This window comes from Hemitrygon akajei, chromosome 2 (genome assembly GCF_048418815.1).
Source record: "Hemitrygon akajei chromosome 2, sHemAka1.3, whole genome shotgun sequence".
Classification (NCBI taxonomy): domain Eukaryota; kingdom Metazoa; phylum Chordata; class Chondrichthyes; order Myliobatiformes; family Dasyatidae; genus Hemitrygon; species Hemitrygon akajei.
This window is the reverse complement of record NC_133125.1, coordinates 23,350,712-23,375,949: the sequence shown is the minus strand read 5'-3', so window position 1 is coordinate 23,375,949 and position 25,238 is coordinate 23,350,712. Positions and strand designations below refer to the sequence as shown.

Genomic DNA, 25,238 nt, shown 5'->3' with positions numbered 1-25,238 from the left:
TCATTCAGCCCACTGAGTCTACTCCACCAATCCATCATGACTGATTTATTATCTTTATTATCCCTCTTAATCCTATTCTCCTGCCTTCTCTCCATAACATACAAAACCATAAGACATGAGAGCAAGAATTATGCTAGATTAGACTATCCAAGATTATCTGGCTGTAAAACTACAGCTTTTTCCTACATAATCACTAAGAAGCTTTGTTTTTCTCATGGACTAATGTTACCAGAAATTCTCTAAAGTTAACATTAGTCTCTTACCTTACTCTTCATTGTCTCCAAAGGGTCACACTGATTGGTTTGACTGAATGCCTTCTGCTGTGGTCTGTGTTTAACTGAACATGCCCATTGTTCTCCTGTAAATCTATCAACTAACTGCTGATTCTGTCGAACTCTTGATCTAGCAAACATAAATTTACATAGATTTTATGGAACATCTACTTGATAAAGATAGCATGGTTGTTCAACGTTAGCATATTTTAACATATTAGTCTGCTGAAATGGGGAGTCCCTTCACAAACACATAGCTAACATTTCAGTTAATCACTGCCAACTTCTCAAATGTTTTGTCAGAAATACTTTTACAATTGAGTGAAACTGATATTATCCTTCCTTTTGTGGCAAATTAACAATATCATGTCACAATTGAAAGTGCAGGCAGTTCTATGTATTGGCAATAGCTCTCTTAGAAGTACCACAAAAATATTAAGTCTTCTATATAAAATTCCAATAAAAAGATCACCATACTATTCAAACTGTACTTTGTTCACTACAAATTGAATCCATGCCACGCGATTCAAGGAACAACTGCTGACTTGCACACAACAGGTTCCACAATGAGATACAAATAAGATTATTTGTTTTAATGATGTTGGTAAAGAATATGAATGAATAAACACCCTTCTTATTTTACATCCAACAGCCATTTAAGGAAATTGTAATGCCTATCAAAGACTAAAATATTTCTAGGTAGAGTGAAGAATGTGAGTGAAGTTCTTAGTTTGCATTTGTCTATACAAGGACATGATGCCAACCTTGCAATTGAGAAGGATAATATATGTGAAGTATTTAAGAGGATAGACAGTGAAAAATTACTAAAAGGTCTGGTAAACTGTCGAGCACAGCTGTAGATCATCTGGGCTATTAATGTAACAAGGGAAGAAATTGCACAAGTTCTGACCATAATGTTTCATTTCTCCTAACTTCATGAACAGTGCTATAAGATTGAAGGACTACTAATTTTATATCAAAGGGGAAGAAAGAATTAACAGTAGTTACAGGACAGTTAATTTAACCAGCAATGAGCAAATTAATGGAGTCAATTCCACACGGCGGTTTGAATCTCAGGGGCTGTCATCATGGGTTTATTGAGGGCAATTCCTGTTTGACGAATTGGATTGATTATATTTTGGAGTGGTAACAAGGAGAACCAAAGGAGGCAGTTTGTTTGAGGGGTTTACATAGCAAAACATTGATCAAGGTACCCACTTTGCAGTGATCAAAATATAAAGCCAAAAGCAGAACGTGCACCTAGCCCACTGCTCTACTCTCTCTATATACCCATGACTGTGTGGCTAGGCATAGTTTAAATTTGCTGATGATACAACCATTGTTGGCAGAAGTTCAGATGGTGACGAAAGGGTGTACAGGAGTGAGATATACCAGGTAGTTGAGTGGTGTTGCACCAACAACTTTGCACTCAATGTTAGCAAGACCAAAGAGCTGATTGTGGACTTCAGAAAGGGTAAGACAAGGGAACACAAACCAATTCTCAGAGGGATCAGAATTGAAGAAAGAGCAATTTCAAGTTCTTGGGTGTCGATATCTCTGAGGACCTAATCTGGACACAACATATTGATGCAGTTATAAAGGACCCAGAAACACTAACTTACTACTTTTTATTTCTGAATTTCACACTATTTAATAGAGATACATATACTTAATGTAATTCAGGTTTTTTCTCTGTACTTATCATGTACTTCATTGTACTGCTGCTGTGAAGTTAACAAATTCCATGACATACGCTGGTGACAGTAAACTTGCTTCTGATTACGAAATGAATAATGAACTGAATATGAAATTGGCTTAGTGATAGAAAGTAAAGGGTATAGATTATAGGAGTGTTTGTGATAGGAAGGCTGCTACTAATGGGGACTAGGGTTCAGTACTGTGACACTCACCTTGCATTTATCCTTTCAAATAAAGTTTTAGATGGCGTTGTGCTATTCGATACAAGTCCGTCACTATCTGAAGAATCTGCATAGTTTTTTGATATCCAATCTCTTAGTGGCCTATAGAAACAACAAGCTTACTTAAAATATACAAGATGATAATAGAAGTTATGTCTAAATGTTACACTAGAGGAAAATAAAGGCCTATACCAACAAGATTTATTAAACTTGGAAATCAACAGAATACTATTATAAATGAACCAATTAGCACTAATTTGGTGTAGCATAATCATCGACTAATCTTCAGATCCAATAATAAAAATGGGATTTTAACTTCTGGATTTACACTCTCTACCTCAAACAGCATCCATCTTCAACTTGCAACAAAAATCATAAATTACCTTTTGAAGGAATAAAGAGAGTGTTATGTATTCAATCTTACCTTATAAATGGAATAGCCATGAAAAACTTATTGGGTCCTAAACCCAGTTTTGACTTGGGAGTCATGTCATTCTTATGAGATGGCAACTTCTCAATAGAGAACCATTCAATATTCTAAAACAAAGAGGCACAATTTTAAAAACTTGAAACACTTTCACCTACAGAATAACACCTTACTACCTCATAATACAGGTTAGTTGGATTGCACAGAAAGAGGCACAGATAAAACAAAGGTATAGTTTATTATGCTTGGAGATATCCAATACAGATGAATTGAGTACAGATGGAGCACAAACACACATTGGCCAAAGGTGGTCACTTTAAATGAGGCAACAGTCAGAAAAGAATGCAAGTAAGGAAGCTCAATCACTGTGCAAGATGAAGTAAAAAATGTGGTGAAATATGAAACACAGATGAGCATTTTAAAAATGGCACACAACGGATGTTACGATAGGTATGAGATTTCAGAGTGAAGAAATTACTTATAAATTGAAACTTCTACAAAGGCCCATACAGGGAAGTCAAAAGAGAAGTCTTTGAAAACATGGAAATTTTGGGTAAATTATGAAAAAGTAATACACAGGGGATAAATGTTAAAAAATAGTGATTTTGGTAATCGAGCACAAGTAGCAAAGAAAGTTTGGCATGAAATGCAATTCCAAAAGCTTGCATAATTTTTGAATAAATCATTTTCATGACGTAGGCTGTTACCTACACTTTGTAGGTTACGAACGCCCGACTTATGTGAGTGTCCAGTTGCGAATGAGTTCCCTAACATAATAACATTCAAACCCAAATCACATACAAAAAATTATTTCCTACAAATGGCAATAAGCAAGTAGCAAATTTCCTACAAGTAGCAAATCCTTCCCCCACCCTCCACTTTTAGTAATTGTTCTTTCTTACAAGTCTTAGATATGTCATTTTTATAATACCATAGAAGAATATTTACCACAGTGTGATTTTTTTCTACCTTCTGACTTATAGGCAGAATTAGGTCATTAATATCTGTGAAAACAGAACCCATTCATAACATGGGGCCAATATGGATATCAACCATACACAATATGATCTAATCTGGGTTACAAATGATGTAAACAATAATAGATACGTAGCTAACATTTTACAAACTATACAACAAATAAGCAATTGACTTATAAGACTGCCAGCCAGGCTTCAATTTTCAAGTTTCAAATACCCTTATTTCTCTTCTTGTTTTAGGGTTAAATTTTGTATCCTTTGGAACACCTGGTATTATGTATAATCGAGCTAATTGATCATTGATTCTTTGTTCAATGTAGTCATCTTTACAAATGCGATCTCTTATGTCAAATCCTGTTTCTTCCAGAACCTAAAAGCAACATATAATACCGACAGTCAAATGTGAAATTAAATGCACAAATTTAATCATATGCCATATAACAGATTTTCATTAGTAGTTATAATTAAATCCATCAGAATAAGGCTACAAATTAGAATATTTTTCCTGTTTAATCATCCCTATCTCCCATCCTCTGAAAAACAGTTAAGATTTACATTTAGCTCATACTTTTTAAAGTTGGTATTGCTTTATGAAAAAAACACTTCAAGAATTATTTCCTTGGAGCTACAAACCTGGATCAGAAATTAGGTTTGCAGCCAAATGAACTGAAGGCAAAATATAATTTTTAACAACTTCAGAATGCAGAGCAAAAACTTGCAATGTCACAGACTGAATCTGTTCTTAATCTTTTGGGACAGTTAATAATGTATAATGCCCATATTCTAGATAGAGTAACTCGATTCATTTATCAACAAATTCTCATTCAAATGGCATCCAAAATTATTTTAGAAGTACTTTAACATAACTCTTCTGCACAATCATTTTTAAATATTACTTGGGAGAAGTAATTAGTTGCCAATTTTTTAAACAATAATCACAATATATTTGCCCTACATTTTACAATATCCAGAATAAGTTTTTTAAAAACATGTCCTACCTCTCTCACAGCACAGTCATGTGGAGCTTCCTCTTTGTTCACCTTACCCTTTGGAAAGCCCCATCCAGATTTTGCCAAATAACCCTGAACAAGAAGGACCTACATTTATAGAAACAGGATCAAAACTAAGTTTTATGCATTTATTAACTTATTTTATTGACGTTGGAGAAGATGGACAAAGGAAAACCGTAAAATATGTTAACATATCAGCTCTTAACACATACCAAACCAAACTAATGTATTCAGAATGTCCTCTATGCCATATATATTTGTTGGATATAAATTTTCCAACGAATCTTCTTATTATATTGAGGGGTCTAGGAGACAAAAATATGTCACAGCAATACACATTCCCACAAAACAAACTAATAACCATTCAGTGAGAAATTGCAAGCAATAAATTATGACCGTTACTGGTATTTTAGAACTGAGCTGTGAATAAATTTAAAAACTCAATCTACAGGCAAGTGCCATTCATTGATATTTTTCCCTTTGCCATCTTGACTGGAATGCCATTTCTGGCCAAGGTAACCTCTCCCCTCCCCCATTGTTAAAATATGCACACATAAAATATGAACTGAATTACATTAAATTCTCATTATCTCCTGACATCATCCGTGGAATAGTATAACGGCAGGAATGGAGTTAGCAACACTGAGGGATGGAGGGGGTGAAGGGAGGTGAAAACATTGATAGCTTTATGGCTAAAGCAGATATCTAGAATGTAGAGCTAGCTAATACTAATAATCTGTTCATTACTTAGATCTATTTAGTCCTTTCCCCCAATCTATTGCCGCTTAACTTTCTCTTTTCCTAATATTTACTGATTTATTATAAGCTAGTACTAATTCTGCTTTGCTCACTGGTTTTAATAAGGTATTGCAAATCAAAGTTATACAACACAGAAACCCCAACTTAACCACGCCAACCAAGATCATCTAGCCAAGTCAGTACCATTAAGCTTTTCACTCAATGTACTGTTCAAATGTCTTTTAACATTGTAATTTCACCCAATTCTACAGCTTCCTCCAATGGCTTATTTCATATAACCACAACCCTGTGTGTGAAGAGGTTGTCCCTGTCACCTCCTGTCTATAGCCACTTCAGTGCTGAATAAAAATAGACTGTGACTATCCACCTTCATAATTTTACGTACTTCTATAAAGTCATTCCACTATACTCCAGGAAAAATGTCCCAGCCCATCCAGCCTCTCCTTATAATCCGAGCCTTCCAGTTCCAGTAACTATTCTGCACTCTCTCCATCTTAATGACATCTTTCCGATAGCTGGCAAACCAGAAGTGCACACCAAATCCCAAGTGTGCTTTTGCAACGAATTGTATAGTTACAATGTGACATCCCAATTCCTGTACTCATTATCCTGACCTTCTCCAGCCTATATACCTGTGAAGCTACTTTCAGGGATTTATGTACTATATCTCTAGGTCTCTGCATTCAGCAACAATCTCCAGAGACTTATCATTTACTATGTAAAAACTGCTCTAGTTTAACTTTCCTAAATGCAACACCTCGCACTTGTCCAAGATAAACTCCATCTGCCATTTCTTGGCCCAACTCCCAAGATAATCTAGATCCTATTTAATCTTAGACAACCTTCACTGACCACTATACCACCTATTTTGGTTTCATCTGCAAATCTAGAACCCATGCAAACAATACTGTCATCTAAATTGCAAATGTAGATGGGCCCAACACGGATCCCTGTGGCACACCACTGTTTATAGGCCCCTTATCTGAATAACAACCATCCACTATCACTCTTCAGACAAGCCAATTTTGGATACAGTTTTGTATTCTATGTGATCTAAACTTCCAGATCAGCCTGCCATGTAGAACTTTGTCAAAGATCTTGCTAAACTCCACATAGATAACAACTACCATCTTGTTATCATTGTCTTTGTCACCTCTTCAAAAACTCAAATTAAATTTGTTAAGGCACCATTTTCCACACTCAAAGCCATGCTGACTATCCCTTATTAGTCCTTGCTTTTCCAAATGCTAGCAAATCCTGTTCCTCAGAATTAGACAACATTAGCATCACCCATAGAACAATACAGCACAGTACAGGCCATTCAGTCCACAATGTTAAACCCTGCCTCCCATATAACCCTCCACCTTAAATTCCTCCATATACCTGTCTAGTAGTCTCTTAAATTTCATTAGTGTATCTGCCTCCACCACTGACTCAGGCAGTGCATTCCACGCACCAACCACTCTCTGAGTATAAAACCTTCCTCTAATATCCCCCTTGAACTGTCCACCCGTTAGCTTAAAGCCATGTCCTCTTGTATTGAGCAGTGGTGCCCTGCAGAAGAGGCAGTGGCTGTCCATTCTATCTATTCCTCTTAATATCTTGTATACCCCTGTCATGTCTCCTCTCATCCTCCTTCTCTCCAGAAAGTAAAGCCGTAGCTCCCTTAATCTCTAATCATAATGTACACTCTCTAAACCAGGCAGCATCCTGGTAAATCTCCTCTGTACCCTTTCCAATACTTCCACATCCTTCCTATAGTGAGGCAACCAGATCTGGACACAGTACTCCAAGTGTGGCCTAACCAGAGTTTTATAGAGCTGCATCATTACCCCGTGACTCTTAAACTCTATCCCTCGACTTATGAAAGCTAACACTCCATAAGCTTTCTTAACTACCCCGTCTACCTGTGAGGCAACTTTCAGGGATCTGTGGACACGTACCCCCCAGATCCCTCTGCTCCTCCACACTACCAAGTATCCTGTCATTTACTTTGTACTCTGCCTTGGAGTTTGTCCTTCCAAAGTGTACCATCTCACACTTCTCCGGGTTGAACTCCATCTGCCACTTCTGCATCCTATCAATGTCTCTCTGCAATCTTAAGACAATCCTCTACACTATCCACAACACTACCAACCTTTGTGTCATCTGCAAACTTGCCAACACACCCTTCCACCCCCACATCCAAGTCATTAATAAAAATCACAAAAAGTAGAGGTCCCAGAACCAATCCTTGTGGGACACCACTAGTCATGACCCTCCAATCCGAATGTACCCCCTCCACCACCACCCTCTGCTTTCTGCAAGCAAGCCAATTCTAAATCCACCTGGCCAAACTTCCCTGGATCCCATGCCTTCTGACTTTCTGAATAAGCCTACTGTGTGGAACCTTGTCAAATGCCTTACTAAAATCCATGTAGATCACATCCACTGCACTACCCTCATCTATATGCCTGGTCACCTCCTCAAAGAACTCTATCAGGCTTGTTAGACACGATCTGCCCTTCACAAAGCCACACTGACTGTCCCTGATCAGACCATGATTCTCTAAACGCCCATAGATTCTGTCTCTAAGAATCTTTTCCAACAGCTTTCCCACCACAGACGTAAGGCTCACCTGTCTATAATTACCCAGACTATCCCTACTAACTTTTTTGAACAAGGGGACAACATTCACCTCCCTCCAATCCTCCGGTACCATTCCCGAGGACAACGAGGACATATAAAGATCCTAGCCAGAGGCTCAGCAATCTCTTCCCTCGCCTCATGGAGCAGCCTGGGGAACATTCCATCAGGCCCCGGGGACTTATCCGTCCTAATGTATTTTAACAACTCCAACACCTCTTCTGCCTCAATGTCAACATGCTCCAGAACAACAACCTCACTCATATTGTCCTCACCGTCATCAAGTTCCCTCTCATTGAGGACCTCACTCACTTCCACAGCCTCCAGGCACATCTTCCCACCTTTATCTCTGATCGGTCCTTTCTTCACTCCTGTCAACCTTTTGTTCTTCACATAATTGAAGAATGCCTTGGGGTTTTCCTTTACCCTACTTGCCAAGGCCCTCTCATGCCCCCTTCTTGCTCTCCTCAGCCCCTTCTTAAGCTCCTTTCTTGCTACCCTATATTCCTCAATAGACTCATCTGATCCTTCCTTCCTAAACCTCACGTATGCTGCCTTCTTCCATCTGACTAGATTCTCCACCTCACTTGTCACCCAAGGTTCCTTCACCCTACCATTCCTTATCTTCCTCACCGGGACAAATTTACCCCTAACATCCTGCAAGAGATCCCTAAACATCGACCACATGTCCATAGTACATTTCCCTGCAAAAACATCATCCCAATTCACACTCACAAGTTCTAGCCTTATTACCTCATAATTTGCCCTTCCCCAATTAAAAATGTTCCTCTCTGATTCTATCCTTTTCCATGATAATTTTAAAGGCCAGGGAGCGGTGGTCACTGTCCCCGCAGATGCTCACCCACTGAGAGATCTGTGACCTGACCCGGTTCGTTAGCTAATACTAGATCTAGTATGGCATTCCCCCTAGTCAGCCTGTCAACATACTGTGACAGGAATCCATCCTGGAAGCACTTAATAAACTCTGCCCCATCTAAACCATTGGAACTAATCAGGTGCCAATCAATATTAGGGAAGTTAAAGTCACCCATGATAACAACCCTGTTATTTTTGCACCTTTCCAAAATCTGCCTCCCAATCTGCTCCTCAGTACCCACTTCTCTCATACATCATTGGTGGCTAATGTTGATACAAATATCTCTGCTAAGGCCCTTACAATCTCTTCCCTAAATTTCTAATTTCCTAGGATACACTTTATCAGACCCCAGGGATCTATCCATCTTAGTATGCCTTAAGATTGTGACATTCCAAAAAAAAAAAGTGGGATCTCTCTTTTTGAATTATGCAGTAAAACTACAGGCAAACTCCATGTTACAGCCTTTCAGATAATAAAATTCACCAATTTACATTCACAACTCACTCTCCAAAAACTTCAGAGAGAGAATAAAACTCAATCTTGAAGAATTTGTGAATCTATCTATATATTATATGGATATTATATGGTTCTTTCGGGTAGATGGAGCTCGTCAGCCTGGGAAGGCAGTCCATCTAAGAGAGGGAAAACTCTGATTTCAAACTTCCGCTGCCTTGCGGCCATACCCGCTTATGGGAGTAAACCCTGAAGACAAATCCGAAGCTGGAGTCCCTAAGACAGTCCAACGTTGCTTTCAACCTCGCTCTGGCAACTCCTGTGACTTCACTGGTGCCAAGCTGTATCGGCCCTTGCCCTTCCCTTGGACAATATTGGTGGCATGGAGGGGGGAGACCTGCTGCTTGGGCAACTGCCGGTCTTCCATACAACCTTGCCCAGGCCTGCACCCTGGAGAGGTCACCCGCAAGACTTTCCAGGCGCAGATCCATGGTCTCACGAGACTAACGGACGGCATCCATATGGTTCTGTATTGGGCTCACTGATTCCTGGATTCTACACTCACTTGAAACTCATAGGGTTCATTAGAAAACTTCTTACTCCTTAGTATCTTAAAAAAAAGTGAATTAAAAGCATTTTGAAATGTTGAATGGAATAATGTACAACAGTCAGTAAAAAATTGTCTAGGAAATGGGCACAGCAAATTCAGAGAATATTAGGCTACAGAATTTGCATCCAATGTACAAGCCAGGACAGCCCTGATGATCTTTGAAAAGAACAATGCCAGGAGCATGGCCAAGCCATCTTTTAAAATCTTGCCTTTCCCTTCCTAAACTCCAGATCAGGAATCCCATTCAAATTAATGAGTATACAAAATGCTGAAGGCAAGTTTATACAGTACACTTGGGATGGTGTTCATAGCATCAAGCATGCTACTTTAGAACTGATAGTGTATAATAGAACTTAGCACAGTACAGACCCTTCAGCCCATGATGTTGTGCAATAACTTTTAACCTCCTCCAAGATCAATTTAACCCTTCACATCCCATAGGACCCCCCCCCCCCCATTTTGCTTTCATCCATGTGCCCATTTAAGAGTTTCTTAAATATCCGTAATGTATATCATCCATGGCAGCATGTTCCAATCACCCACTGCTCTCCATGTAAAAAACTTTCTGACATCCCCTAGACTTTCTGCCAATCACCTTAAAACTATGGACTCCAATATATTAAAGGGCTACTTTTACCCAGGTAAAAAGACTCTGGCTGTCCACTCTGTCTATGCCTCTTACCATCTTGTAAATCTGTATCAAGTCTCTTATCCAACATCATTCCAAATGAAAATCCCTATTTCAACACATCTTCAAAAGACATGCTCTCTAATCTAGGCAGCATCCTGGTATATCTGCTCTACACCCAATCTAAATGCTGAGGAATGGCAGTATAATCCAGCTTCACAAATATCTGTTAATCAGCTCACCCCAAACTTACACATATGGGCCTCATACATCTGGAATATAACTTGTTACGTACCCGTGACACGTGACAGTGGTACCCTTGTCACGTGACTGGGGTTGAAGTTATACTGGACATGAGGTAATGGTCTTGTGATGGTGGAGTGATGTCATTTTCCCGCCAGTAGAGGTCATGTGACAGGTTTTTTCTACAGGGTATAAAAGGGAGACCCACCCTGTCAGGTGGGGCAGTTCGTGGCTAGATTTGCCAAGATGACTTCATGTTACTGTGTGATTTAATGTGATGACGCAGTTTAGTTAAAAATGAAGTTTTATATAATGCCTAAAGTTTAAAAGGTCAGAGCCAATGGTTTCTTTGCTAAGGGAGAGTGAAGTTTGGAAAATGGAGATCGAGGAAAATCGATTTTCGATGGATTGACTTCGACCTTGTGTGATCCTCATTCGGAAGGATTTCGTTTACTATTCTCATGATAGTCTCCGCTGGAAAAAGCGGGAGATTGAGAATATTGTGGAAGGAAGGTCAGTCACTTTAAGTTGTTATATTTAATAAAATTCGACGTGGGAGTTCGACGCTGGGAATCGAAGGACATCGACGTGGAAGAGAATTTACATCGCTTTAAAAAGTCTCTCCTTTTAAAAGTACCGTGAGCTTTTGAACTGTCGGCATATCGTTTTAAAGTACTGTTTTCTTTCGGCATATCGCTTTAAGGAACTGAGTTCTTTTCAATACCGCTTTAAAGACTGTTTGGGACTGCAAAGCTATTAAGGACTGTTTGAGCAGCTGAACTCGGATCATTGTTTGGGTTTGTTTACATTTGAAGGGGGTTTGTTATCAGTGTTTAATAAACGTGTTATTTGTTATAAAACCCTTCGTCTAACTCATCTATAATTATTGTTGCCTGAATACGTAACAAACTACTTACCAGTGACTGAACTCCAACCTTTGCCTTCAGAACCCTGACTTGCAACCAAGATAATCAGCCCTAATCTGTCATGGGAAACCCTGCCGTCTACTTGTCTGACCGAAAATTAAGGTTCATATTTCTTTCTGAAGCATTAAAGTACTGTGTGCCATTCTGGTCACCTCACTACAGGAAGGATGTGGATACCATAGAGAGAGCGCAGAGGAGATTTACAAGGATGTTGCGTGGATTGGAGGGTGTACCTTATGAGAATAGGTTGAGTGTACTTGGCCTTTTCTCTTTGGAGCGACGGAGGATGAGAGGTGAACTGATAGAAGTGTATAAAATGATGAGAGGCATTGATTGTGTGGATATTCAGAGATTTTTTCCCCAGGGCTGAAATGGCTAACATGAGGGGGGGGGGGGGGGGCACAGTTTTAAAGTGCTTGGAAATAGGTACCAAGGGGCTGTCGGGGGTAAGTTTTTCACACAGAGAGTGGAGGGTGCATGGAACGCACTGTAGCCAGCGGTGGTGGAAGCGGATACAATGGGGTCTTTTAAGAGCCTCTTAGATAGGTACATAGAGCTTAGAAAAATAGAGGGCTATGCACTAGGGAAATTCTAGGCAGTTTCTAGAGTAGGTTACATGGTTGGCACAACATTGTGGGCCAAAGGGCCTGTAATGTGCTGTAAATTTCTATGTAAAGCTTATGTTAGTTACTCCATTTGTCATTCTACTTACATTTTCCAGTGTCTCATCTAGTATAATTGCACCATATGTTGGAACTCCCATCTTGTATTCCTTCCATTCATCTAAAATCTTTTCCACATCATCTCCTTTCCGAAGTAAAAATGAACAGTGGTTGAAGAGTGCAATAGGAGTTAAGGTACAAAACAACAATTTGGTTACATGGCTTTCCTCCTGGCAGATAGTTATGCCACCCCAGTTGAATTTGAATCCAGGCAGTGCAAAACTCCAGATACTAATTTGAAAGATTCCCAACTAGGATTCCAAGAGTCTGACTGAAAAAGAAATTAATATACAAGCATCACGTAAGGGGCAATTCCATAAGTTTGAAGCTCCAAAAACAAAAAAAGTGCAATGAAAATTAACTGGACTCTAAATTTTAATGAGATGCAGCAAAGAATAAAATACATTACTCAAAAAATTAGGAAGAATAGGATAGAAAAGTGCAAAAGATTAATGTTCAAATGACAAACTAGATAATTATCAAACACTCCAAAATCTTACTACGCATCTGATACATATTTCAGTTATTAACAAATATAGCTCATTTAAAGACAAAAGGATATCAGATTTGGCAAAATCTCTTATCCCACACTGAGGCAATCCTGGTGTGTTCTGCAAGTAGAAGTCCAAGTAAAACCAATGGGCCAGCTCAATCTGAAAGCAGACTCTGATTGCATTGTCCCTTTCTTCACTTGGAATATGCAGAATGAATCGGCTGTTCAACAGATCAGTGGCATGTTTATAATTGTCAACTGCTAACATCACTGTGCTTTACAAAATAACTCAAAAGTTTCCACTACACTGGACATTGTGTTAAACTGCAACACCTTGAAAATGTTCAGGTTATATAAGCAAATTGGAACAGATCTTCACAGTCATATACATATGTTTTTACATCTGATATTATTTGTATGGTTCAACATAACAGCAATGGTAGTCATTCTGTATGTATGTAAACACACTCAGTGGCCACTTTATTAGGTACACTTGTATACAAATATAATACAAATATCTGATCAGTCAATCATCTGGCAGCAACTTAATGCATAAAAGCATGCAGACATGGTCAAGAGGTTCAGATGTTGTTAGGACCAAACACCAGATTGGGAAAAAAAATATGATCTAAGTATGACGTGGAATGATTGTTAGGGCCGGATGGGGTGTTTCGTGCATCTCAGAAACTGCTGTATGAAATCTCAGATCAGCAGTCTCTTGTTTACAGAGAATGGTGCGAAAAGCAAAAAAATATCCAGAGAGTGGCCGTTCTGTGGATGAAAATGCCTTGTTGATGAGAGAGGTCAGAGCAGAATGACCAGACTGGTTCAAGTTCATAGGTAGGTGACAGTAACCCTAATAAGTGAGGGAGGAGATTGTTGAGCCTCTGGGAATGATTTTTGCATCATCAATGAGGACAGGAGAAGTTCCAGAGGATTGGAGGGTTGCAAATGTTGTTCCCTTATTCAAGAAAGGGAGTAGGGATAGCCTATGAAATTATAGGCCAGTGAGTCTTACTTCAGTGGTTGGTAAGTTGATGGAGAAGATCTTGAAAGGCAGGTCATGCCTTACGAGCCTGACTGAATTTTTTGAGGATGTGACTAAACACGTTGATGAAGGTAGAGCCGTTGATGTAGCATATATGGATTTTAGCAAGGCTTATTGAGAAAGCAAGGAGGCATGGGATCAAAGGGGATATTGCTTTGTGGATCCAGAAAATGCTTGCCCACAGAAGGCAAGAAGTGATTGTAGATGGGTCATATTCTGCATGGAGGCCAGTGACCAGTGGTGTGCCTCAGGGATCTGTTCTGGGACCCCTACTCTTTGTGATTTTTATAAATGACCTGGATGAGGAAGTGGAGGGATGGGTTAGTAAATTTGCTGATAACACAAAGGTTGGGGCGTTGTGGATAGTGTGGAGGGCTGTCAGAGGTTACAGCGGGACATCGATAGGATGCAAAACTGGGCTGAGAAATGGCAGATGGAGTTCAACCCAGATAAATGTGAGGTGGTTCATTTTGGTAGGTCAAATATGATGGCAGATTATAGTACTAATGGTAAGACTCTTGGCAGTTTGGACGATGAGAGAGATCTTGAAGTCCGAGTCCATAGGACACTCAAAGCTACTGTGCAGGTTGACTCTGTGTTTAAGAAGGCATATGATGCATTGGCCTTCATCAACCGTGGGATTGAGTTTAAGAGCCAAGAGGTAATGTTGCACCTATATAGGACCCTGGTCAGACCCCACTTGGAGTACTGTGCTCAGTTCTGGTCACCTCACTACAGGAAGGATGTGGAAACCATAGAAAGGGTGCAGAGGAGATTTACAAGGATGTTGAATGGATTGGGGAACATGTCTTATGACAATATGTTGAGTGAACTCGGCCTTTTCTCCTTGGAACAACAGAGGATGAGAGGTGACCTGATAGAGGTGTATAAGATAATGAGAGGCTTTGATCATGTGGATAGTCTGAGGTTTTTTTCCGGGATTGAAATGGCTAGCATGAGAAGGCGCAGTTTTAAGGTGCTTGGAAGTAGGTACAGAGATGTCAGGGGCAAGTTTCTTTTACGCAGAGAGTGGTGAGTGCGTGGAATGGGCTGGCGGTGGTGGAGGCAGAAATAATAGGGTCTTAAGAGACTCCTGGACAGGTACATGGAGCTCAGAAAAATAAGGGGCTATGGGTAAAACCTAGATAGTTCTAAGATACAGCTTTGTGGGCCGAAGGGCCTGTATTGTGCTGTAGGTTTTCTATGTTTCTATAACCAGACATTACAATAGTGGTGTGCAGAAGAGCATCTCTGAATGCATAACACATCAAACCCTGAAATGAATGGACTTTAGCAGCAGATAGCCACACAGCATTCCACTCCTGTACCTAATAAAATGGCCACTGAGCACATATTAAAAATAAGTGAATTTTAGCAGATGTTGTTGCCTTGAACCTGGGGTTTATATAGTTAGTACTGACTGCCTCTCAAAAGGCAAGGTATACAGTGAAAATTGCAATGCAGTAGACTCCCAGACCCTATTAATATCATTCCAAATTTGCTTATAGCATTGCAAATATAAAACAAAAAAAAAGCACAAACATATCTACAATCATCACTTGAAAGAACTTTCAAGATTGCCTTTATGATGGAACAGACATTACAACATTGGAGCACATTCTTCAGCCCACAATATGATACATATCAAAACAAATTCAATACACCTACACATGGTCTATTAATCCTTCCCCTCCATGTACATGCACCTCTTAAACATTGCAATCATATCTGCTTACATCACCAGCTTTCCAGGAACCTATCACTCTGTGTAAAAAAACTATTTACCTCATTAATCTGCTCTAAAAGCTTGCCCCCTCTCACCTTAAAGCCATATCTTTTTGCAGTTGACATTTCTACCATGGGGAACAAAAAAGGCTCTCACCTCCTACCCCTTACCATAAATCTGTATCTTCTAGTTTTACCTACCTCTAATTGGTAATAGTTTCTTGCACTCTGGCCTGTTTATACTCCTAGTTATATATACCTCAACAGGACTATTTTCGACCTCCACTTAGAATCAGATTTAATATTACCAGCATATGTCGTGAAATTTGTTAACTTTGCGGCAGCAGTACAATGCAATACGTGATGTAGGAAAAAAATGAATTACAGTATATTAAATAATTAATTTAAAATAAGTAGTACAAAAACAGAAATAAATTTTTAAAAGTAGCGAGGCAGTATTCATGGGTTCAATGTCTATTTAGAAATTGGATGGCAAAAGGGAAGAAGCTGTTCCTGAATCGCTGAGTGCGCACCTCCTTCCTGATGGTAACAATAAGAGAATGGGAACTATAGGAAACAGACCTAGCCTCTCAGGTCTCTCCTTATAACTGAAATGCCCCATCCCAGGCAACATCCTGGTGAATGCCCTCTGCTCTCCAGTTCAATTCCCATCACTGCCTGTAAGGAATTTGTATGTTCTCCCCATAACCATGTGGATTGTTAGGGTTAGTGTGTAGTGAGCATGCTATGTTGACACCGAAAGCCTTGCAACACTTGCAGACTGCCCAACAGAATCGCCACTGATTTGATTTAACGCAACAATGCATTTCACTGTATATTTCGATGTACATGTGACAAAAAAGCTAATTTTTAAAAGATCAATCCAACCCTTCCCTCCGACAGAGCCTTCCATTTTCAATTCATCCATGTGCCTAAGAGTCTCTTAAATGACCATAATGGCAATGACAATCCCATGTGCCTTCTTAATCATATATCTGCCTACATTGCTATCTTCAAGAATATTTGAAGCTGCATATCAAGGTCCTTTCATGCTATCAACAATCCCACCAACCTTCAGCAAAAAACAAACTGCTGGAGGAACGCTGCAGGTCAGGCAGCATCTCTGGAGATAAACGAATGGTTGATATTTCAGAATGGTTGATATTTCAGATCGAGACTAACACATCCATGCCAACCAGTGGAGAATCATCGAATCTGATCTCCCTGCATTTGGATATAGCCTTCCATGTCTAGTTTACACCTGGGTCCTGATGAAGGATCTCAATCCTCCAGGGATGCTGCCTGACCTGCTGAGTTCCTCCGGCAGGGATTTTAAATCCAGATTAGAGCAACCACAGACTCTTGTGCCTTCACGAGTCTTCATATCATTTTAAAACTTGCCGATCATGCTTCCTACATCTACATCTAAATCATTCACGTATTACAAATAGCACAAATCCCAGTACCACTTCCAGTGGAACATTAGTTACAGGCATCCAGTCAGAAAAACAACATTTAACCAAAGAAAAAAATCTGAGCTTTGCTGCACACTGCCTATCCCCACCAAATTCATGAACATCATCTTTTGTAATTGTCAAGATCATCTGCAAACAATGTGATTTCTAAGTACTGGTGAGTTGTGATCTAAGAAATGGCAACAGTGACTCAGTGAATTGTCCAAACCTGTTTTAAGGATGGGTAAGTATACACCATGATTATATGAAACCAGATTTTACACAAAATTCACTTCATTAGTATTGTATCTGTTAAGAAGGCACAGTCTACAAAATTAATTGCAGAATATCTACATCCTTATAAACAAAAAAAACACAAAGGATTGCAAAAAGAATAGCCTGCATCTCAAGAGAATCTGTGACAGTATCGATAATGCAGCATCAAGTGGCACTGGACTGACTGGCAGGAGAATGTCCATCAATGAGCTGGGCAGTGGCCACACTTCCTTCTGGAAATGGCCAGCAGAGAACCACAAAAGAATCCATCCATATGGATTTGTCATCTCCTGAAACAATGCCTGATCTTGTGAGCCTGAAGGAACACTCATGAAAGGTTAACATTTCAGTTCAAAGACCTTCATCAGAACTGGGAAAGAAGGATTAGTGTTGGACAAACTAATATCGTGATAGGAATAGGTGACAGATGCCATGGGGATAAAATGTTGAAACAGTTATTTAATTAATAGGTTGGTGATAGTTTCCAGTTAGATGGTAGCACAGCAGCTTCTCTTGGTCCAAACAATGGTGTAAATGTTTGTCTTTTTGTGATTGCAAGGTACTGCTGGGTATTAAGAACACCAAGTACTGCAGATCTACCCCACTGGTGATGGTGAGTTGCTGGATAGCAGTGGAGCTGGACTTGTTGCATACTGTCATCACCTGCTACAGCCATCCAGGGAAGAAGGCAACAAACAGTGCAAATGATTGTCTGACATTTTTCTTGTGATCACAAGACCCTGTTTGACATTGATAATGTAGAATACTGCAAGTCCAATTCATTAGTTCATTGGAAACACCAACAGCAGGGGAACTGCATGGCTTCAGTTGTTGTGCAGTCTAGGCCCTCCACCACTCTCCAGCAACTCACTAGCTGGGTAGACAATCATCTGCTGCAGCTGCCCAGGGGAAGGGGTGCCGGAAGTGGTGAGGGTGACAGCAGAGGCGCACAGACATACTGGAGTCCATGCTGGGTTGGTGACTGGCCCCTCCTGTCAATGCCGCCCTTCAGTATTCGCTCAGTGGAAAACAAGTTGGATTGCGTTTGTCTGTAGCTACACTAGCACATGATGAGGAACTGCTATATGCTTTTTCTTGCAGAAACATGGCTCCAGGACAACATCCCACCACCATCAATCTTCAGGTCATGTCACACAGGAACTGAGGCTACAATTTTTTTTGTGACTGTATGATTTTCTGCTATTGCAACCATAAGTGCTATGTTCTGTATGTGACTGCATTTTGCACGTTGGCCCCACAGGAATGCTGTTTTGTTTGGCTGTATACACATGTATGGTTGATGACAATTAAACATGAATCAGAATCAGGTTTATTATCACTGGCATGTGACATGAAATTTGTTAACTTAGCAGTAGCAGTTCGATGCAATACATAATCTAGCAGAGAAAAATAAATAAAATAAAAACTAATAATATATTAACAAGTGAATCAATTATGTATATTGAATAATTTTTAAAAACAGAAATACTGTATATTAAGAAAAAGTGAGGTGGAGTCCAAAGATTCAATGTCCATTTAGGAATCAGATGGCAGAGGGGAAGAAGCTGTTCCTGAATTGCTGAGTGTGTGCCTTCAGGCTTCTGTACCTCTTACTTGATTGTAACAGAGAGAAAAGGCTATGCCCTGGATGCTAGAGGCAACGCTCCCTGAAGATGTCCTGGGTACTTTGTAGGCTAGTACCCATGGTGGAGGTGACTTGATTTACGACCTTCTGCAGCTTCTTTCGGTCCTGTGCAGTAGCCCCCCCCCCTCCCCCACCATACCAGACAGTGATGCAGCCTGTCAGAATGCTCTCCACGGTACAACTATAGAAGTTTTAGAGTATATTTGTTGACATGCCAAATCTCTTCAAACCCCTGTCTTGCCGCTGTCTTGCCTTCTTTATAACTGCATCGATATGTTGGGATCAGGTTAGATCCTCAGAGATCTTGACACCCAGGACCTTGAAGCTGCTCACCCTCTCCACTTCTGATCCCTCTATGAGGATTGGTATGTGTTCCTTCATCTTACTCTTCCCGAAGTCCTCTTTCATCTTATTGATGTTGAGTGCCAGGTTGTTGCTGCAGCACCACTCCACTAGTTGACATATCTCACTCCCGTATGCCCTCTTGTTGCCACCTGAGATTCTACCAACAATGGATGTATCGTCAGCAAATTTATAGATGGTATTTGAGCTATGCCTAGCCACACAGTCATGTGTATATAGAGAGTAGAGCAGTGGGCTAAGCACACTCCCGAGATGCACCATTGTTGATTGTCAGCAAGGAGGATATGTTATCACCAATCCACACAGATTGTTGTCTTCCGGTTAGGAAGTCGAGGATCCAATTGCAGTGGGAGGTACAGAGGCCCAGGTTCTGCAACTTCTCAATCAGGATTGTGGGAATGATGGCATTAAATGCTGAGCTACAGTCGATGAACAGCATCCTGTTGTATCGTCCAGGTAGTCTAAAGCCATGTGGAGAGCTATTGAAATTGTGTCTGCTGTTGACCTATGATGGCGATAGGCAAATCACAATGGGTCCAGGTCCTTCCTGAGGCAGGAGTTCTATCTAATCATGAACAAGCTCTCAAAGCATTTCATCACTGTCGATGTGAATGCTACCGGGCGATAGTCATTAAGGCAGCCCACATTATTCTTCTTAGGCACTGGTATAATTGTTGCCTTTTTGAAGCAAGTGGGAACTTCTGCCCATAGCAGTGAGAGTTTGAAAATGTCCTTGAATACTCCCACTAGTTGGTTGGCACAGGTTTTCAGAGCCTTACCAGGGATTCCGTCGGTACCTTCTGCCTTGCGAGGGTACACGCTCTTTAAAGACAGTCTAACATCGGCCTCTGATACATCTGATTATGAAATCTTGCTGAAGATGAAGAGAATTGCAAGAGGATCTATGTGGAGGTGGAAAATGAGGACCATGGAAACCTTCCTTTCTCTGGCTTGGAGTGGTCAAGATGACTGAGGGAATTAGATAAAGTACAAAATAAGGGCTGAATCAACTGTGGTAGCAGGGAAGCTGCATTTAATAGAATAATATCTCAGAGTAATCTGTATGGAAAATCTCGTCAGAGTAGAAATGATGGAGAAACTAGTGTAGAATATAACTTAAACACACTGACTGCATGTATCCTAAATTACTAGTACAACCCCTAATGTCAGAAATGGCCACAATAAATAGACTTAAGATCAAATAAATACACAAAAGATCATACAGTGACACATTCAAATAAGTTTGTTATTTCCTGCTTAAGGAGGTTTTCATTTCATTAACACTGCACACTTCACTGTGAAACAATACATTAAAGACTGCAGCTATACAAGAGGCAATAAAAGTGATCACCCAGTTGTACACCACTCAGTGAAGAATAAAACTTATTCGCTTAATTTCCTCTAAAATCATTTGCGGTGCTTTTTTTTTAAAAAAATGGATAAGGTTTCAGAATTAAAGTATTTAAAAATTAAATCCCACACTTTCTACAGTTTGCTTTTTAAAAATAAAAACGCCAACTACGGATACCGTGAATTTATACGAAAAGAATTACAAAATAGCCTCCCTTTTTACAATAACAGAGAGAATGCGTTCTCTCCCTTCCTATTTGTGTAAAATAAAATCCAAAAGATCCCAAAGTCTTATATCTTTAAATTGGATTCAATTCTAACTTTGGCCCTCATTAGGCGGGCTCTCAATCCGAGTGCATTTCCTCCTCCCAGGCCCTCACTTCCTTTTCCTCTCACATCTCAGGGCCAGGAAAATACCCCGGCTGGGAGGTTGACACGTCGCTTCTTGTATGCTGACCTGCACAAGTCGTCCAGTACTCCGGTTGGAATCTCCACTCTCTTACCCTCCATACCACACACATACCGCGACCACTACCCCGCTACACGAAGACCGCGTCTCCTCTTCCGGGAACCCAGAAAAAATCTTCAGCTCCATTCGACCCGGCCTTTGTGACGTCACTGTTGATTGACAGGGACTCAGAGCGGAGCATGCCAGAACAATCCTATCGGCAAAGAGAAGCGGAATTGCCGGCAGTAAGGAAAGGCAACGGATGTCACGATTTTTTTTTTTTGGAACATCCACGTTGAACCAAAGTATTTGGGTTACTTTTACTTTAATCAATGATCCAACTCCACCCATCGTAGACAAAAGATTCTGCAGTTGCTGGAAAGCCAGAGCAACACACATGAAATATCTTCTTGGTTCCGAACGTCGACTGCCTATTCCTTTCCATAGATGCTGCCTGACGTGCAGAGTTCCTCCATCATTTTCTGTGTGTTGTTCAGGACATCTTAGATTGGAAATGATCTTGTCACTGTAAACAGGCAACTTGCCTAAGTGGTTGTTTTAAGTGTTGGAGTATTCTTCCCCAAACTACTCTACTTGGAATCAAGGATGACTCCTCTGCTGAAATACTATGTCCAGTTTTGTGTGCACTGATGCCTCATGGTTGTTGACTGCTGAATGTGTTCCCATAGAGTAATTGTATGGCTGCAGAGAGCTGTGCAGCAAGAATAGAGGGGAAAACAACAACCTGATCACATTTAAGAGAGAGAACATAAGACAGCTATCCGGTAAAAGGGGCATGGAAACCTTTGCTTCACCCAACTCATACATACTGCTTACCATCTGTCCATATTTGGCCCATATCACTCTAAATCGTTCCTATTCATGCACTTATCTAAACATGTTTCAAAGTACCTGCCTTAACCACTTTCCCTGGCTATTCATTCCATGTATGCACCACCCTCTAATCTTAAAACTATGCCCTTTCGCTTTTAGTTCGTCTCCACTGGGGAGAAAGGGCAAATGCTTTCACCTTATTTGTGCTCCTATTGATTATATTACACCTCAATAAGGTCAGCTACAAAGAAAGTGCAACGCAGGCAAGCAATAGAGTGGAAAGTATCAATAGGTTTGTAAAATCAAGAGTCCATTGTATCATACCAGGGAACCATTCATTAGTCTTATAACAATGGGTTAGAAGTTTTCTCTGAGCCTGGTGGTAAAAACTTCCAGTCTTTTGTTTCTTCTGTCCAAGGGAGGAAGGGAGCAGAGAGAATGTCTGGGGGTGGCTGGGGCCTTTGATTATGCTAGCTGATAGAATCCATGGAGGGAAGGTTGGTTTCTGTGTTGTGCTGAGTTGTGTCCACAATTCTCTGTAGTTTCCTTCAGTCATGTATAGAGCATACCAACTTGTGAAGCATCCAGATTGGATGCTTTAGACAGCGCATCAATAAAATTGGTAAGAGACATGCCAAATTTCCTCAGCCTCCTGAGGAAGTAGAGGTGTTGGTGGGACCCCAGTGCAGCTTAGGGTTAAGCATTTTTTTTTTATCATTCCAATGGTTTTCTCACTTTCCTCCCCCAATATTGTACCCCACATCCAACAAGCTTTCTGCTAATGTGGGCTAAATCCAGTTCATTATAAAGCTACTGAGCACAGACAATCTGCGGGGGGGGGGGGGGGTTAGGATTCACTGCATTGAGCAGCATCTGTGGGAAGAGGACGGGTGTGGGGGTGGTGGAGGAAGTGCAAATATTTTGGTTGAAATCTTGCATCAGAACTGTGTGGAAAATGGAAGTAGTGTAAAGAGGAGAGGGGGACTGGTGAGTCCAGCCAGTGAGTGATTGGTAAACCAAGGAAATATGAATAACGCTGGCCAGATGGAGTCAGATAGGGAAGGAGGCACGGACAGAGTTGAGCGACAGAAGAATGTGTAAATATACGGAGGGAGATAAAAGCAAAGCTAGATGAAGCCGGGTGGGCATGGGAGAGGAAAATGGGGATGGAGGGGTTGGGTGGGGGTAGCTGCTGGAGAATGATAGACAGGAATACAAAAGCTACCACAAGAAGCTGGAATGTGGTAAGTGAGGAAAGTGACCATTGGAAGAGATACAGGACAAATGGAACCAGAAGGCAGAGGGTGGATTTCTGGGAGGTAAAATAGGGAGGTGGTGTGTGAATGGAGACAGAAGGAGAAGAGGGATGATATTGGATGATGAAGAGCTAGAGGTGTTGATATGGGAAGAGGGACGCAGGTAAGACAAGATATGGATCAGAAAGCTGGGGGAAGGTGGGAGGAGGTAGAGTTTACTTGAAATTGTAAACTTCAATATTCATACCATTGGATTGATTTATTTATTTAGACATACAGCATGGTAACTGGCCCTTCTGACTTGTGGACTACCAGGATTGTGGACCAGCCAGTGGATTATGCAGTGTAGTTTTTGGCCAAGGAATGACAGGTCAGTGTGGGAAGGGGAAGGTAGGTTTAGCATACAACCCAAAGTTTGGGATGGCTGTTGCCGGTGGTGTGTGGGCTCTCTGTAAACTGGTCACCCAGTCTGCACTCAGTCTCTCCAATGTAGAGGAGGCCATATTTAGAGCGCCGGATCCTGTAGAAGAAGTTCAAAGGGTTGTTAATGCCCCTGTATAGTAGTCAGGGAGGAAGTGCAGACACGTATTGAAGCTGTTACCAGGGCACAGGGGTGAGGAAGATTGAGCTGACCAGAAACATGGAGGGTGTGCACCCTGAGGAAGGTGGAAAGAAATTGGGAGGAAGCGATATGGCTAGTGTTTGGATCTCCTTCCTGCTGGTGGAAATTGAACTTGCAGAACAGCCTCACAATCATAACAATAGTGGTAACATTCATAGTGTCCACCTGGCCAATGGGGAAGCATTGAATTAAAAATAGAAAATGATGGAAACACACAGCAGGTCTGTGAGCATCTGATTGAAGACTCTTCATTGGAATTTGCATCTTTCAGTAATAGTTGTGACTCCCTGACATCAGAAATCAGTACTAATTCTTTAATCTGTTAATAATCTGCATCATAATTTAGTACGGCAATTCTAATGCACAGGAATGTAATAAACTACATAGAGTAGTGGACTCAGCATAATATATCTCCAACACATCTTCCTCACCATTAGTAGTATACACGTACATGAGCCACTGCCTCAAAGAGGCAATGTCTGTCATCAAAGATACCCACCATCTGGCCCATCCCTTCTTCTCACAGCCACCACTGAGCAGGAGGGACAGAATCCTGATGCCCCACAGCACCAGGTTCAAGAACAGCTAACACTCATAAAATGCTGGAGGAACTCAGCAGGTCAGGCAGCATTAATGGAGAGGAATAAACAGTCGACGTTTCGGGCCAAGACCCTTCACCAGGACTGGAAAGGAATGGGGAAGAGGCCAGAATAAAAAACGGTGGGGGGAGGGGAAGCTGGAAGGGAAGGGGAGCTGGGTGGGTGGTGGAGGGGGCTGAAATGAGAAGCTGGGAATTGATGGGTGGAAAAGGTATAGGGCTGAAAAAGAAGTAATCTGATTGGAGAAGAGGTTGGACCATGGTGGAAAGGGAAGGAGTATGGGCACCAAAGGAGGTAATAAGCAGGCAAGGAGAAGAGAAGGGGTAGGTAAGAGGGGAGCCAGAATGAGGAATGGAAAAGGAAAGAAGAGAGAGGGGGGAGAAATTACTGAAAGTTGGAGGTCAATATTCATGCTGTCAGGTTGGAGGCTACCCAGACAGAATATGAGGTATTCCTCCTTCAATCTGAAAGTGGCCTCATTATGGCAGTAAGGAGACCCTGGACCAAAATGTCAGAATTGGAATAGGGAGCAGAATTAAAATGGTTGGCCACTGAGAAATCCTCCCTCCCCCCATTGGAGATGGAACGAAGAACAGCTACTTCCCTTCAACTTTTCATTTCTTGAACCAACCTGCACAATGATAATCGCTACATCAAGCGCGTTTAATTAGCATTTG

General features: G+C 40.9%; 1 protein-coding gene and 1 long non-coding RNA gene across 2 annotated transcripts in view; one reads left to right on the top strand and one right to left on the bottom strand.

Moving 5' to 3' along the window:
* Positions 1-18,763, top strand: part of LOC140739921 (uncharacterized) — a 45,873-nt gene extending 27,110 nt beyond the window's left edge. Inside the window, exon 3 of the long non-coding RNA XR_012101770.1 lies at positions 18,004-18,763. This is a non-coding gene — a long non-coding RNA (uncharacterized lncRNA). The remainder of the gene's footprint in view (positions 1-18,003) is intronic.
* dcp2 (decapping mRNA 2) overlaps positions 1-21,408 on the bottom strand; it is a 35,995-nt gene extending 14,587 nt beyond the window's left edge. The window contains exons 1-8 of the mRNA XM_073068589.1: positions 21,260-21,408; positions 13,011-13,162; positions 12,439-12,566; positions 4,594-4,692; positions 3,813-3,965; positions 2,616-2,728; positions 2,183-2,293; positions 264-402 (exon numbers count right to left, since the gene is read on the bottom strand). Coding sequence (XP_072924690.1) covers positions 264-402; positions 2,183-2,293; positions 2,616-2,728; positions 3,813-3,965; positions 4,594-4,692; positions 12,439-12,566; positions 13,011-13,162; positions 21,260-21,312 — 948 coding nt within the window. The 5' untranslated portion in view covers positions 21,313-21,408. The remainder of the gene's footprint in view (positions 1-263; positions 403-2,182; positions 2,294-2,615; positions 2,729-3,812; positions 3,966-4,593; positions 4,693-12,438; positions 12,567-13,010; positions 13,163-21,259) is intronic.
* Between the last annotated feature and the right edge of the window lie 3,830 nt (positions 21,409-25,238).